At 32.9% G+C, this 14,084-nt stretch overlaps 2 protein-coding genes across 2 annotated transcripts; one reads left to right on the top strand and one right to left on the bottom strand.

Moving 5' to 3' along the window:
* The first annotated feature begins 3,490 nt into the window (after window positions 1-3,490).
* LOC120070922 (pollen receptor-like kinase 1) lies at window positions 3,491-7,985 on the top strand. The gene is made up of 3 exons (XM_039022834.1): window positions 3,491-4,449; window positions 5,202-5,807; window positions 6,532-7,985. The coding sequence occupies exons 1-3, from the start codon at window positions 3,777-3,779 to the stop codon at window positions 7,197-7,199; spliced, it is 1,947 nt and encodes a 648-aa protein (XP_038878762.1). The 5' UTR covers window positions 3,491-3,776; the 3' UTR covers window positions 7,200-7,985.
* Window positions 7,986-8,377: 392 nt separating this feature from the next.
* Window positions 8,378-13,800, bottom strand: LOC120070605 (tRNA pseudouridine synthase A). The gene is made up of 9 exons (XM_039022420.1): window positions 13,477-13,800; window positions 13,225-13,330; window positions 12,323-12,504; window positions 11,853-11,998; window positions 11,402-11,493; window positions 10,926-11,272; window positions 9,920-9,983; window positions 9,163-9,225; window positions 8,378-8,759 (listed from the first exon to the last, which is right to left on the bottom strand). Exons 1-9 carry the CDS (start codon window positions 13,620-13,622, stop codon window positions 8,568-8,570), a joined length of 1,338 nt encoding a protein of 445 aa, XP_038878348.1. The 5' UTR covers window positions 13,623-13,800; the 3' UTR covers window positions 8,378-8,567.
* Window positions 13,801-14,084: the final 284 nt, after the last annotated feature.

The following is a 14,084-nucleotide window of genomic DNA, read 5'->3' as shown; positions in this document are numbered from 1 at the left end:
TGTAACAAATAACAAAAAAATCATAAAATGAAAAAAAAAAATTCCTATAACATTTTCTGGCAAGAATTAGTCAAAACGAGATATTTGTTCTCCGATGATTCTTGAAAAAAGACTTTACAAAATAAAGAAAAAATTGCAACTCATATTTTATTCAAACAATTAGTGAATAAACAAGTTTCAAAAGAAAAATAATAATCATAAAAACATATTATTTAGAATTAAAAAAAAATCTGCATTAGATATTCTAGACATATGAACTCAACTTTGCAACCAAACATAAACATATGAAATCAGACAAAATAACTCTTACTCTAAACGTTTACATATGAACTCCACAAACATATGAATAAATGTTATAACTCAATTCAAATCCCAAAACAACCGCTTATTTACTCAATTAGGTTATATTATTTGACTATAAATTTCAAGGTGGGTCTAACATCTCATTACGATTACGAAAAGCAAGTAAACAACAACAAACGTAATCAATTGAGGCTCATTTTTTAAATTAGCATTGATGAATTACCTTTCAAGTAATTTTTTCCCCCCTACAACTTAAGCATCATTACTATTGTACTATGATATATAATATACTAAGATTTTCTAGCAAATGAAAGGTTATAAAAAGGCATAACATAACTATTATTTGATTATCAATCCCACGTTTGATGACCATTTCGTTTTTTGTCTTTTGTTTTTGAAAATTAAGTCTATTTTCTCTCTATTTTTTTAATAATAATTTGTATTTTTCTTAAATACAATTGTTGAATTCTTAGCCAAATTCAAAAAACAAAAACAAAATTTTAAAAGTTAATTTTTTTAATTTTTAAAATTTGGCTTGGTTTTTAAATATCGATAAGATAATAAATGAAGAATTTTGGAAGTGAAAAGACTTAATTTTCAAAAAAAAAAATTTTTAAAAATCGTTATCAAACCGGAGTTGAGCGATTTGTTAAGAAACAACTTTTAAATATTCCTGAAAAACAATAGATAGTTTGGGATAAATAGTGTTCTTCTGAAATTACTAATTATAGCTAAAAGGGGTCGATGAAACTCATGACTTTAAAACAATTTTTTTATATATAATACTAGATTCATAATTACTTGTTAAAGTAATCTTTAATGGATATCACTTTCTTTCTTGTGATCGGAGAGTTGATCCCTATCCTTTAATTTTTATACTAAAAAAGTTTTAAGAAAATTGTCACTTTATATCTCTAAATTTTAAGGTTATATCAATTTAAACTATAAACTAATAATTATATCAATTTAAGTCCTAATCTTTTGTAAGTATATCAATTTACAACCTTCATTACATTTCATTTACAAAAATTTCGTGTGAAGCTCCTAAACTTTTTTTATGATTTAATTTCTTGCGTGAAAATTAGTATAATATTTAATGAAATCTTTTTTTTTTCTTGTAGATCAATAAACTAATCAAGAATCTAATTTTCATGAGCTAAAAAGTCTAAATCATCAACTAATAATTAAAAAAAAAAGAATCAACATTTTTTTAGAAAGAAAGAAATCAACATTTAATTTGAAGAAAAAAATTACGATAGGTATTAAATTGTTACAAATTTAAAAGTACAACAATTAAGGTCCCGTTTGGTAATTATTTCGGTCTCGTTTGGTAACAATTTGGTTTTTTGTTTTTGTTTTCGAAAATTAAGCCATTTCATTCACATTTTTTTTTACAATGATTTGAATTTTTCTTAAATACAATGGTTGAATTCTTAACCAAATTAAAAAAATAAAGTTTTTAAAAGCTACTTTTTTTAGTTCTCAGATTTTGGCTTGGTTTTTTAAACCATTGGTGAAAAGTAGACAACAAAGAAAGAAATTTGGAAGTGAAAGTAATGTCCAAAGACTTAATTTTAAAAAACAAAATAGTTTCCAACACGGCCTTCATTTTTTATTTTTAGTTTTTGAAAAGTAAGCTTATTTTCTCCCAATTTCTTATAATGATTTGCATATTTCTTAAGTATAATGCTCGAATTTTTAGCCAAGTTTTGAAAAATTCTTAAAAACTACTTTTTCTATTTTTCAAAATTTGACTTAATTTTTAAAATTATTGGTAAAATGTAGATAACAAATGAAGGAACTTGGAGGTAAAAGTAATATTTATAGGTTTGATTTTAAAAAACAAAAACAAAAAACCAAATGGTTACTAAATAATGCCTAAATTGTTACAAACCTAATTTAAAAGACTAAATTGTTACTTTTGGGAAAGTTTTAGGTAAAAAATATGTTATTTACCTTAATCTTATGTATGATAGATTCATTAATTTTTTTAGAATATTAAAAAGGTTAGAAACCTATTAAATACAATTGAAAATTGTCAAACTTATTAGACACACTTTAAAATTAAGGTCCTATTAGATAATTTTAAAATTGTGAGTTTTACTTAAAAACTAAATTTATTACATGGACTAAATCTGTCATTTAATCTATACATGTGTTGGAAATAATAAATAAATAAATAGGGAGAAAAAAAAACAAAAGATTTTGCTGTGAAGAAAACAAAAGGCTATTTTTTAGTTGAGAGCGATGCAATGTAATAAGATACGAGGTCCTATTAGGTAGTTTTAAAATTGTGAGACTTATTGGAAAATATATTTAATTTGTTATTTAACTTATGCATACCTCAGAAATAATAAATAAAGAAATAATATATTTTTTGTCCCTAAGTTTTAACTCTAGTTTTTATTTAGTTCTTAAGTTTTAAAATATTACACATTTAACCGTAAATTATGAGTTTTGTTTCAATTTGGTTCCTAAATTTCAAAATATTACAATTTTACCTTTAAGACTTGAGTTTTATTTCTATTTGGTCTCTGAGTTTTATATTTTTAACCTCAATTTTTCTTTAAATACTCACTTTCAATCATTGACTTGACGCCAGTTTATATTAATTAATAAAGAAAGTTAACTTTAAATTCAATTTTTGAAGTGATAAAACTAGTGAAACTTAATTAATTAATTATTTTAACGATTTTTATTAAAACTCTAAAGACGAAAAATGAGTATTTAGAAAAAAAAATCAAAATTAAAAATATAATTCTAGAAATATAGGACCAGATAGAAGAAAACTCAAATGTTAAGAGTAAAATGTAACATTTTGAAATTTAGTAACTAAATAGAAACTAAATTCAATGACTAAATGTGTAACATTTTAAAATCTAGAAACTAAATAGAAATCAGAAACTTAAGGACTAAAAAAATATATTTTTTATATATAAAAAATTTTTTTAAAAAAATTGCTGTGAAGGAAACAAAACGACTGTTTTTTTTTTTAAAAGTTGTAAATTGCATGTCATGATTCAATATAACCAAAGGAGAAGAAAACACCAAAGAGGAACACAAAAAGAAAAAGAAAAAAAAGCTCATCTGTCCCATTCAAAGGTTTGGCGTATAGTTCTCAAAGAAATGTTAAAAGGCAAAAAACAGGAAATTAAAAAGACTTGGTCAACAACTGAAGAAGAAGAAGAAGCCATAATTTTGTAAAATATTTTCCCTATTCTTAGGCCTTTTGTTCCTCCCTCCGTACATTCGTTTCTCAATTCTTTTCCTCTCCTCTCTCTCTCTCTTCCTCTTTTCTTCAATGCCATCAATAATATTCCATTCCCTCCTTCACCCCTTCTTCTTCAGCCCCATTTCACCAACACATAATTGCAAAACCACCGTCTAAATAGCCCCCCGGGCGAGCACGCCGCCGCCTGCCGCCCCCACCCCGCCGCTGCGTGCGTTACCTTTAACTTTCCGAATTTAGACTCATGGCATGCCTATCTACGCCACCCAGCACCGCCACCGCTCTCATTCTCATTGTCATCTCATTGGAGCTCGTTGTTTCTTGGAGCGCTTCTACAGATGCAGAAGCGCTTCTCAAGTTCAAGAGCTCTCTTGACACTAACAATAATTCGTTGGGGAATTGGGTTACGGGGTCTTCCCCTTGCTCGGGCAATAAGGCGAATTGGGTCGGTATTCTTTGCGAGAAGGGAAATGTTTGGGGATTGAAGCTTGAGAATATGGGGCTCAAGGGGCATATTGATATCGAGTCCCTTGAAGGGGTGCCTCAATTAAGGACAATTAGTCTTATGAACAATGAATTTGAAGGGTCTTTGCCTGATGTAAAGAGACTTGGGTCATTGAAATCTTTGTATTTGTCAAGCAATCATTTCTCAGGGAACGTTCCCGGTGATTCATTTTCAAGTATGTTGTCTTTGAAGAAAGTGCATTTGGCTCAGAATGAGTTGGAAGGTCAAATTCCTTGGTCTTTGGTTGAGTTGCCTCGTTTGTTGGAGTTGAGGCTTGAAGGAAATAAGTTTTCTGGCCAAATTCCTAATTTCCAACAAAAGACATTCAAGTCCTTTAATGTCTCTAATAATGATCAACTTCATGGCCCAATCCCACATTCCTTCTCCCACATGGATCCATCCTCCTTTTCAGGTCACTTTCTTCTTCATTTTTCATCTTCCTTCGCCATCATGCATCATTTATCCAACTTTTTTTTTTTTATTAGAATTCATTTAAATCACTTTTCAATCGCATATGATATGATCAAACTCTTCATCTCATCACACCTCCATGTAGTATATATCTATATACTTTTATATCCGTAAATGTCTAGGTTAACTTACGTGCACCTCAACTAATCTCACGGGATAACCTATCTGACTCTACAACATTTAGGTGTCAAAAAACTCATAGGATATTAGATACTCGATGGTGCCTACCATAGGTTGAACCCATGACCTTTTAGGTCTTTTAATAAAGTCACACTCTTTATTTACCACTAGGTCAACCTATGATAGATACTCACTCCTGTAATTTTAGAATCAAGTAAGGTTCAAATCCAAGATTTTCCTTTTGATAGGACTAGTCAAGAAAATTGGAAGGTGTTAGATTAATTAATATTAAATCTATATTCACCCATGAGTTTAAGCTTTTGGGTCAATCGGTGATTTAACATGATATCAGAATAGGTGGTCTAAGAGGTCATGCTCAAACCCCTACAATATTATTTTCTCCCTGTTTAATATTGATTTTTACTTGTTATGTCTTCTACATATATTTCAAGCCCACAAATAAGAAGAGTACTTTTATCTATGAGCTTAAACTTTTGGATTAATCGGTGATTTAGTTTAATTGTGGAACTTCTGTCCATTTTAGTTCTAACAAGCTGTTTCTCCTATATGCAGGCATTGAAGGTTTATGTGGAGCGCCACTTAATAAACCATGCAACACCTCAAAGATGCCATCAATTGGGAGCATTATCATGGTTTCAATAGCTGTGACAGCGGCTCTGCTTGCCATCGGTGCAGGAATAGTCATCCTTAGCCGTCGGAACCAATCATCATCTAACCAAGAGGATCCAGCCCACGGAAAATCTCCATGTGGTAGTGAACTAGATCCGGGAGTCGGGTCGAGGTCACCGGACCGTGGCTCTAGCCATGGAAGCGGGTCAGGGAAACGGTCAGCTGATAGTGCTAAATTGTCATTTGTAAGAGAGGACTCAGAGAAGTTTGATTTATCAGATTTGCTTAAAGCCTCAGCAGAAATCCTAGGAAGTGGGTGCTTTGGTTCTTCTTACAAAGCAGCCTTGACCAATGGACCTGTCATGGTGGTTAAGAGGTTTAAGCAAATGAACAATGTGGATAGAGAGGAATTCCAAGAACATATGAGGAGAATTGGAAGACTGAAACACCCAAATTTGCTACCTCTTGTGGCCTACTATTATAAAAAGGAAGAAAAGCTTCTCATAACAGACTATGTTGAGAAAGGCAGCTTGGCAGTTCAACTTCATGGTACATTCAACTTTCTTTATAACTTCAATTCAACACATTTATCGGCTAAAAAGATTAAATATATCACAATCTATCAACTTACACTTTTGAGTTTAATATAATTTCTCATAACTAAGTTCTAGTCGAACCTAAGTGAAGAATATGTTAAGAATGTGCACAAAAGATTGACATACGATAAGTTACCAACTTAAACTTGTAGGGCGTTTTATCGAGAGCTCTTCTAGACTTATCGACTTAAACTTGTAGATTGAGCGTGAATTTAGCATGATGTTAGAATAGTAGGTTCTATGTTTGAACTTCAAGGAAGTTCATGCATGAGGTAGAGTGTTAAATATAGAGTAATCTATTGATTTACTGAGATTTCGTTCGGTAATTGTTTGGTTTTTAGTTTTTTAAAATTAATTCTATAAACACTATTTTCACCTTTAAATTTCTTGTTTTGTTATTTACTTTTTAGCCATGTTTTTAAAAACCAAAGCAACAATTTGAAAACTAAAAAAAATAATTTTAAAAGGTAGTTTTTATTTTTGAAATTTTGATTAAGAATTCAACTATTAGATGCAAACTATTATAAGAAAATGAGAGAAAATAGGCTAATTTTTTTTTTTTTTTTTTAAAAAAAATTACCAAACGGACCTAAACATTTGAGTTTAGTGATAGTCTGTTCTTAGAATGCTTCAAAATTTGGTTGGCTAAATTGGATTCTGTTGTCCATTCCTTTTAGGACATCAAGCCGTGGGTCAACCAGCCCTGGATTGGCCTGCAAGATTGAAGATCATCAAGGGCATTGGTAAGGGTCTTCGGTATCTGTACAGTGAGCTTCCAAGTCTGATAACTCCACATGGCCATCTCAAGTCCTCAAACGTGCTTCTGAAGGCGAATCACGAGCCCCTTCTTTCGGACTATGGCCTGATCCCGGTCGTGAACCAAGAGCACGCTCATGAGCTAATGGTGGCGTACAAATCCCCAGAGTACACGCAACAAGGTCGGATCACAAAGAAGACAGACGTGTGGAGCTTTGGGCTGTTGATCCTAGAGATTCTAACAGGGAAATTCCCAGCCAACTTTCTGCATCAGAACAAGAGTGGGGATGAAGAAGATTTGGCAAGTTGGGTCAAAACCATTCCTGAAAAAGAATGGAATACACAAGTATTTGATAAGGAAATGGGGCAAACCAAGAGCAGTGAAGGTGAAATGATGAAGCTTCTCAGGATTGCAATGGCATGTTGCGAAAGCGACTTCGAGAAGCGGTTGGATTTACGAGAAGTCGTGGAGAAGATTGATGAAGTAAAAGAAAAGGATGGGGATGAAGATTTCTATTCTTCATATGCCAGTGAAGCTGATATTAGATCTTCAAGAGGATTATCTGATGAACTCAATTTCGCCATGTGAGCTAAGGCTTGAGTTAACAAACAAACAAAAGCTTTATAAAAAGTAACAGCAGAGACAGACAGACAACCTCCATGAGATGATTACATAAAAGTGCTTGCTAATTTCTAGCTGAAGGGTGAGAGGTTGAAGATGAAGATAAGGGCTTTTCGATGAATAGTGTATAGGTTTTGAATGTAGAACGGGAAAAATTAATGTGTTTGCTTTGACTCAACAACGCTTAGGAAGTTCGATACATGATTGGTAAATTCTCTCCTGGGTGGAAATGTCTAAAATTCTTGAGTACTATTTTTTAAAGAAGTAACAATTTAATTCTAGATAAGCAGTGAAATAAGCAAACATGCAGTAGATAAAAGTTGCAGTGAAGGCATAGAGTTGTACCATTCAAACAACTTTCCTAAACAAATTCAATCGTGCTTTCCAATTGGGAATGGATGCGAGGTAAATAAGACGGAAAGTGTACTTTCTTCAATCAAATAGATGGAAATAAATTTTAGATTAAAAACCTAAGGGAAAATCATATAATACAATGAAACGAAAAATATCATTTAAGATGAAGAATAATTGGAAATACCATGTGGAATGCATGTGTTGATTAAGTTCCTCCAAAAGTTACTATTACTCTAAGAAACTATTTGAGTAAAAATATGTAAGAATGTTGGACTATTACAAATTTTATTCTAAAGATACTTTTGAAACATTTATGAAAGGTTGCGAGTAATATTGCAACTTTTGAAAGATTATAAATATTTTTTAAACAAACTACAAATCTTAGTGGTATTTATATACACACCTCAAGACCAAAGGAAAACAAAATTTAAAATTCAAAGGTAAAAATATAACATTTTAAAACTTAGGAACCAAATGAAAACTAGACTTAAAACCTAGAGAACAAAAAGATATTTCTCCAAAAATATATTTAAAATGCTCAAAATCATATATATATATATATAACAGTTTGATCCAAACCCATGTCGCTTAATTAGATGGTGAATTAATTCTTTCAAAGCTACCCGACAAAAAGTGATAAATGAGGCCATTTAAAAAAATAAAAGGCTGTAATTAAACTTTGTTCATTCCCTCTGGAGTTGTCCTACCGATCTACATATGAGGTTTGACTCTTCGGTTCAACCATTTTGAAGAGTTGATGCAAACAAAACTCAATCTCCAACACAAATACAAACACCCTAAAGTGATGTGTGATAAAATGCATACCAACTTTCAAACCCTAAGCAGACATTTCTCTTAACACAATTCAATCACTAAGTGAATATGGTAATAATTAATAACACCACCAATGAAAGAGTGGGTAATACGTAATAGACCAAGCGGCTATAATCTCGGCAACTTTGATCGAAAAGAAGGGCAAAATTAGTCATTTAAAATGAAGCAATTTTGTGAATCAAATTCTGTATACCCTACATCAACAAGACTGAGGCCATCAGGAGGCGCAGGTGGTGCAGTGGCACGTCGACATGTGGCATCCATCAGCTCTAGTAACGCATCCTCTCCAGCACCCGCCGCTGCCTCTCTAATTGCTGTCGCAACAAGCACCCGTACCATCTGCAAGGGTCATCATTAGATTTCATTATTAATTTATTATTGTTATTTTGTTAATATTTGTGAGTGTTTGGGCCAGTCTACGTGCACCTCGACTAATCTTACGACTTTGACTATATAACATTTAGGTGTCAAACATTAGATTCCATTATAATTGGTTGAACTGCTAAAGAAACAAGGATTCAACAGAAGACATAATAATTAGTTTCATTTTTTCATTTGAACATGTCCCTAATGGTTGTTTCACATTGCTAAAACGAAGGGGAACTTCTCTTGCTGACGATTAAGATGTTAACTCTCGAGTTTAAGCAGTTGAAGAAAGGATTATCTAAATCTAAATAGAAAAATTTTACGTTCAGTACAATATGGTCTTTAGCATAGGCAACCACGGAGATGAATATGATACCTTACGCAAGAAGCGATTAGCAACCAGCTCAACGCACATAACACTTCTTCCTACTCCTTGGTCCTGTCAATAGAAGAACACCACTAAGTTAGATCCCCAAATTTGAAGTGGCAGCATTCACTAGCGTCACTAGTTTTCTTGGATAAACAAATAAAAATAATTTGGACAGAAGAAGATTAAATGTAGGAAGAAGCTACGTGATGTTAATAAAAAAAAAAAGTCGGTTCAATAGAGAAAAATGTTGATAGCATGTTGACATAAATAGGAAACATGCTTCGACTATGAAGCAAAATCAAGCGGTAAAAGAACAAAGAATAAGGTATCGATTTAAGAGACAAAGCTCTACATAAACATGAGGAAAACAACCTCCCCATAAAAAATGAAAAAGAAAAAGAGAGAGAAGATTAGAATACAAATATATAAATATATATATATATACACACACTACAAGGTAGCTTGCTATGCAAATACTTCACGTTGAAGATATAATATCAAAGTAAATTTTTTGTATTTTTCCTCTATTCATACTCTTCCACAAATTCATCTTCTGTTTTCTATGTTCTGAATCAGTGAAAAACACAATGCAGATAACATGGTTCTACTTCTTTTCAGCGTATGTGAGCTATAGAGTATAGAATATTGTTTTATAGTTACAACACTAAAGATAGATTTCAATAGGGGAGAAGTGTAGAAGCAAAAGGATAATCAAAGAAAAGGAGGATGAGAGACTGAAGAGGATCACAAGTAGGAAAAATACCAAGCATGGTAATCTAGCTTCCACTGCTCTTGCATGGTAAACAAAACACTCCGTAGGTGGACCTCTGAAAAGGATGATAGTCACCGTTAGTACATGTCAGAGACTCAGAAAGTTCTGAACATATTCCTGTCATCGATAAGAAAACATTGGGGAAAAAGAAAGCTACAAGCAAGCACATAAATCTCATATTGACACACACACACACACAAAAAAAAAAAAAACCATTGACTGGTAAATTCAAGGACGAACTTTGTTTAGTCAGTCTACAGACTAGCTATCCTGTTCATGGATACAAGCACATTAATCTCTATCTCTCTCGATAATACAAGGACATTAATCATGTTGACACAAACGAAAAGTTATCTACTGATAAATGTATACCAACTATGCTAAGTCAGTCTTCAGCTTGCTATCCTCATCATACATACAATCAAATCTTTTTTATTGTTTTATTTATTTTTCCTCTCTCTTTCAAAAAACTCAGTAAGATGAGAACCAGAAGCAACGAATCAAGAACCTAAAAGAACTGTTCATGGAACAGACAATACTTAATTACATTTGGTGATGATTAAAACTGAGGCTTGACCAAAATTAGCATGTCGATGCATAAATTTTTTCATTATCCAACTCTCCTCATTTTCCTAATTTTTATGAGAGAAAAAACTGTCGTTCCTTTCAATCCAGTGATCCCACAAAAGAACACACACCCTGGAATCACCCCTCTTCACATTGCTATAAATAGCTCCTAAAGAGTTTAAAAGAGTGACTATAAGAAGAAAATTAGCAATATTCTCTATGAGCAGAATAAGAAGAAATATGTCGAGGGTCTTTATGAGCAGAAAGAAAAAAATATAATTAAAATAAAACAAAAAGAACTGGGGATGTAGCTCACATGAAAAAAGAAGAAAAAACAAAACAAAACAAAAAGAACTATGATACTTAAATTAGAAGCTAGAATAACTACCAAAAAAAAAAGGCAATAATTGGATCAATTCATGATTCTCACTCATTTCTTGATGCTTTGGTGTCACGTGCAAACATCTTGTACGATAACAACTTCCCTTCTAGTTTCCTAAGTAGTTGGTTAACCCTCCTTATACTAAATGTTTGAGGTTTATCAGCCGACACAAGCTCCTCATCATTCGGACCGAAGACCAAATTATCATGAATCTCGTCCTTGCATTCTTCACCATTTAAGACTTCTATTTTACCATAATTTTCTTCTTTTCTACAGTCTTCTACATCTTCCCAAATTGCATAATCTGGCTCCATGTTCTCTCCATCATTCAGAGGAAAAATATACAGATATCGCCTCCACTTAGCAGAGAAATTCGGATGGAAGATACGAGACACCTACAGCAGTAAGTAATTTGAGAAGTTGCATGTACATGTATCTGAAAGAGAAATAGACAAGTAACATCTTCAACAATATTAAAGCTACACAGGGGGCACCACACTCATTTCCAATAACCTAAGTTTTACCTGAGAAACAGATAATGTTCTGAGTTTTCCAGGAGCTGCTCTATTGATGGAATCTTCAATGTCTTGAGGTTGAACATCTGTACGCCAAGTATCTACAAGTATGGGAGTTTAACTGAAGTGGGATATTGTTTCTCTAAAATAGAAAACAATAATAAAATTTAAGTGGGTGAAGTCAGAAAGGGATTGTTTCCCTCCAAGGGCAATTTGAAACCAAAGATGGAAAGAAACAGCAAAAATTCAAATATTACACATATAGTAATTCCTTTTTCTAAACAAGTTCCATGTACATATTTATGATAAAGAACTCAAACCAAAGGAAGCTTGGTTCAGGTTGAATTCTATTATTGGTACTGTGATGGCCAAGTAGTTTGGATGTCTAGCTTGAATTCTATTATTGGTATAAAGGCACAGATTGGAAATAATTCAAATAGAAATTAGAATGCCATCATACAGAATGAGCAAACTTGACGCAGAGCTGTCACCCCTTTGTCAGTGCGCCCAGCAACCACAGCACATCCTTCTATTGGTAAGCATTTATCTTTCAACATCTGAGCTTTCTTATCATCTACGAACTTCCCTAGAGATTTTTCTACCAAGCTGCCAAAGGATACAAGTACTATAATCCTCCAATATACAGCAGTGCTAGCCATCTCTAGATTGAAAACAAACTATTTATACATCTAAAGACATTAAAACATTACTTCAAACTATTATACTGGAGGAAGAAGATATAGTACCAGAAAGGTGAGATTAACAAGATTGATTGACTTAATTTTGACATTGTCCACAAGACGAAAGTTTCACTTGAAATGAAAGCACAAGATTTTCAATTGATACGAAAAGAACAACACTAGCTCCCAATTGTATACAATATTACTTGTGGATATGGTAACTGGCATGAGTGCCATCAAATAAGCTTACCCCTGAACAGTATTCAAGCCTGGCTGCTTTTGCCACCCATCAAAAGAATTTCCATGGTAGGAAAGAACAATCTTAAATGTTGCCCTTGCCCATCTCCCAGTCTTATCTTTAACTGAAACTCTGTTTAACTCTGCTGTGTTGTAAATCAATGGAATCTCAGCATCATCATGATCATGACCTATCTGTCGATAAAGTACTATATACAATAAATTATTAAAAATATATATATATCTTCCTGTTTTTATACAAGATAATTGTAGAACAAAACTTTCATCCTCATTTCTCCAAATTTTAATCAATCAATGAGATTTATAAAACAACATTGTTTCAAAATCATGAACGTGATCAATTAATCAAATGTAACAACTGACAGCAAGCATTTGATTAAAAATCATCTCCAGAACTGGGAATCCAAGCTAAATTTAGAACCTACACACTACAATGTTAAAGCAATTGGCAGTCTTAGATGTAATCCATGATTTTAAGAATCAAAGAAGCTGAAAAGACAGAAATAAGATTCCTTTAAGATTTAGAAAATCGTACAACAAATACATTATCCTCCCTATTTTCCCTACAATTTTAGGTTGCAGGAGGAGGATTAACTACTCTTGAGATTGCATTGCATGAAACAAATGAAATTAACCATAGATATCAATATCGAATTGTAGCAAAAAAGAAAAAAAGAAAGAAAGAAAAAAACTATCCAACTACAACATTATGACGAAAGAGCTTAACATATATAAAGATCGCTCTTAGCATTACAAAAGAAAAGGATTCATAAGCTCGCAAAGGAAGGAAAAGAAATCCTAGCTCAAGATTCCATTCCTTCCATTTCAAGAAACGGAATAATTATAGAGAAAGAGGAACAAAGTTTAAAGATAACGTTGATATTGGAGACTCGCCTCAGTTCCAAACAACGAGGACAGTGAGAACCTTCCATTAACAGCATGAAAGTAAAAATCAAGCACTTCTTGCCACGGCCTTCCATACATGAGTTGGTAGCTTTCCCTGCCAATAGCACAACAACAGCTTGATTGACAGCCTTTTCAGATTCAGATTGAATTACAACAACCACCAAATACGAAGCTCATTCCAGGAGTAAAATCTCAAATCAAATAAAGCGATAGATAATGAAAATGTACGAAAGAAAAAACCTGGCTGTCCATCTAGCATTTCTGCAACGATCAGTGTGATTATAGTGAAGATAGTCTTTTTGCTGAGCTCGATTCTCCATCAGAATCTTGAAACCAAAACCGGCACCTGATGGTGATACAAGTCTAGCCCTCGGATTTGGTATCATAACCACCGCCCCGCCCTGCCTGAGAGCGGACGACCGTACTTTGCAGTTGCAGCGGCCGTCGAAGCAGGGACGAGAATGTAAATCCAGGAAAATGATCCAATCAACAGATGAAAGACGGCAAGCCCATGTTGATCCAACTGGAAAAGCCCAATAGACCCAGCCGATGCGGGCCCGAGTAAGTCTTGACTCTCATGTCGGTAGTTTTGGCCCAGGGATATAGGCTCAAGCCCAGCTCGGCCCACAAAGAAAATAATTGGATTTTTCTTTAGGGTTCATTTAGATCGACGGGTATAAATATTAAGGATCTGTTTTCTAAAGAATATGAAGATATGTATTTGGTAGTAGAAATTGAATTTTAATTGAAACAATTGTAAACTAATTACAATTATTTATTAAATATTAATTGATAATAAATTATTGGTACTTTATTCGTGAACATGTTTTATATTGAAAAATTTGTAT

This window comes from Benincasa hispida, chromosome 2 (assembly GCF_009727055.1).
Source record: "Benincasa hispida cultivar B227 chromosome 2, ASM972705v1, whole genome shotgun sequence".
Lineage (NCBI taxonomy): Eukaryota > Viridiplantae > Streptophyta > Magnoliopsida > Cucurbitales > Cucurbitaceae > Benincasa > Benincasa hispida.
The sequence above is the reverse complement of the archived record's forward strand: the minus strand, read 5'-3'. Positions and strand labels throughout refer to the sequence as shown.

What these genes read in the sequence shown, in the direction of transcription:
- LOC120070922 (XM_039022834.1), top strand. Translation starts at nt 3,777, where the DNA reads ATGGCATGCCTATCTACGCCACCCAGCACCGCCACCGCTCTCATTCTC. An exon ending in GGATCCATCCTCCTTTTCAG is followed by an intron (nt 4,450 to 5,201) that starts GTCACTTTCTTC and finishes TCCTATATGCAG; the next exon opens with GCATTGAAGGTTTATGTGGA. An exon ending in CTTGGCAGTTCAACTTCATG is followed by an intron (nt 5,808 to 6,531) that starts GTACATTCAACT and finishes CATTCCTTTTAG; the next exon opens with GACATCAAGCCGTGGGTCAA.
- LOC120070605 (XM_039022420.1), bottom strand. Translation starts at nt 13,622, where the DNA reads ATGATACCAAATCCGAGGGCTAGACTTGTATCACCATCAGGTGCCGGT. An exon ending in AATGCTAGATGGACAGCCAG is followed by an intron (nt 13,331 to 13,476) that starts GTTTTTTCTTTC and finishes TGCTATTGGCAG; the next exon opens with GGAAAGCTACCAACTCATGT. An exon ending in GCGTCAAGTTTGCTCATTCT is followed by an intron (nt 11,494 to 11,852) that starts GTATGATGGCAT and finishes CCATACTTGTAG; the next exon opens with ATACTTGGCGTACAGATGTT.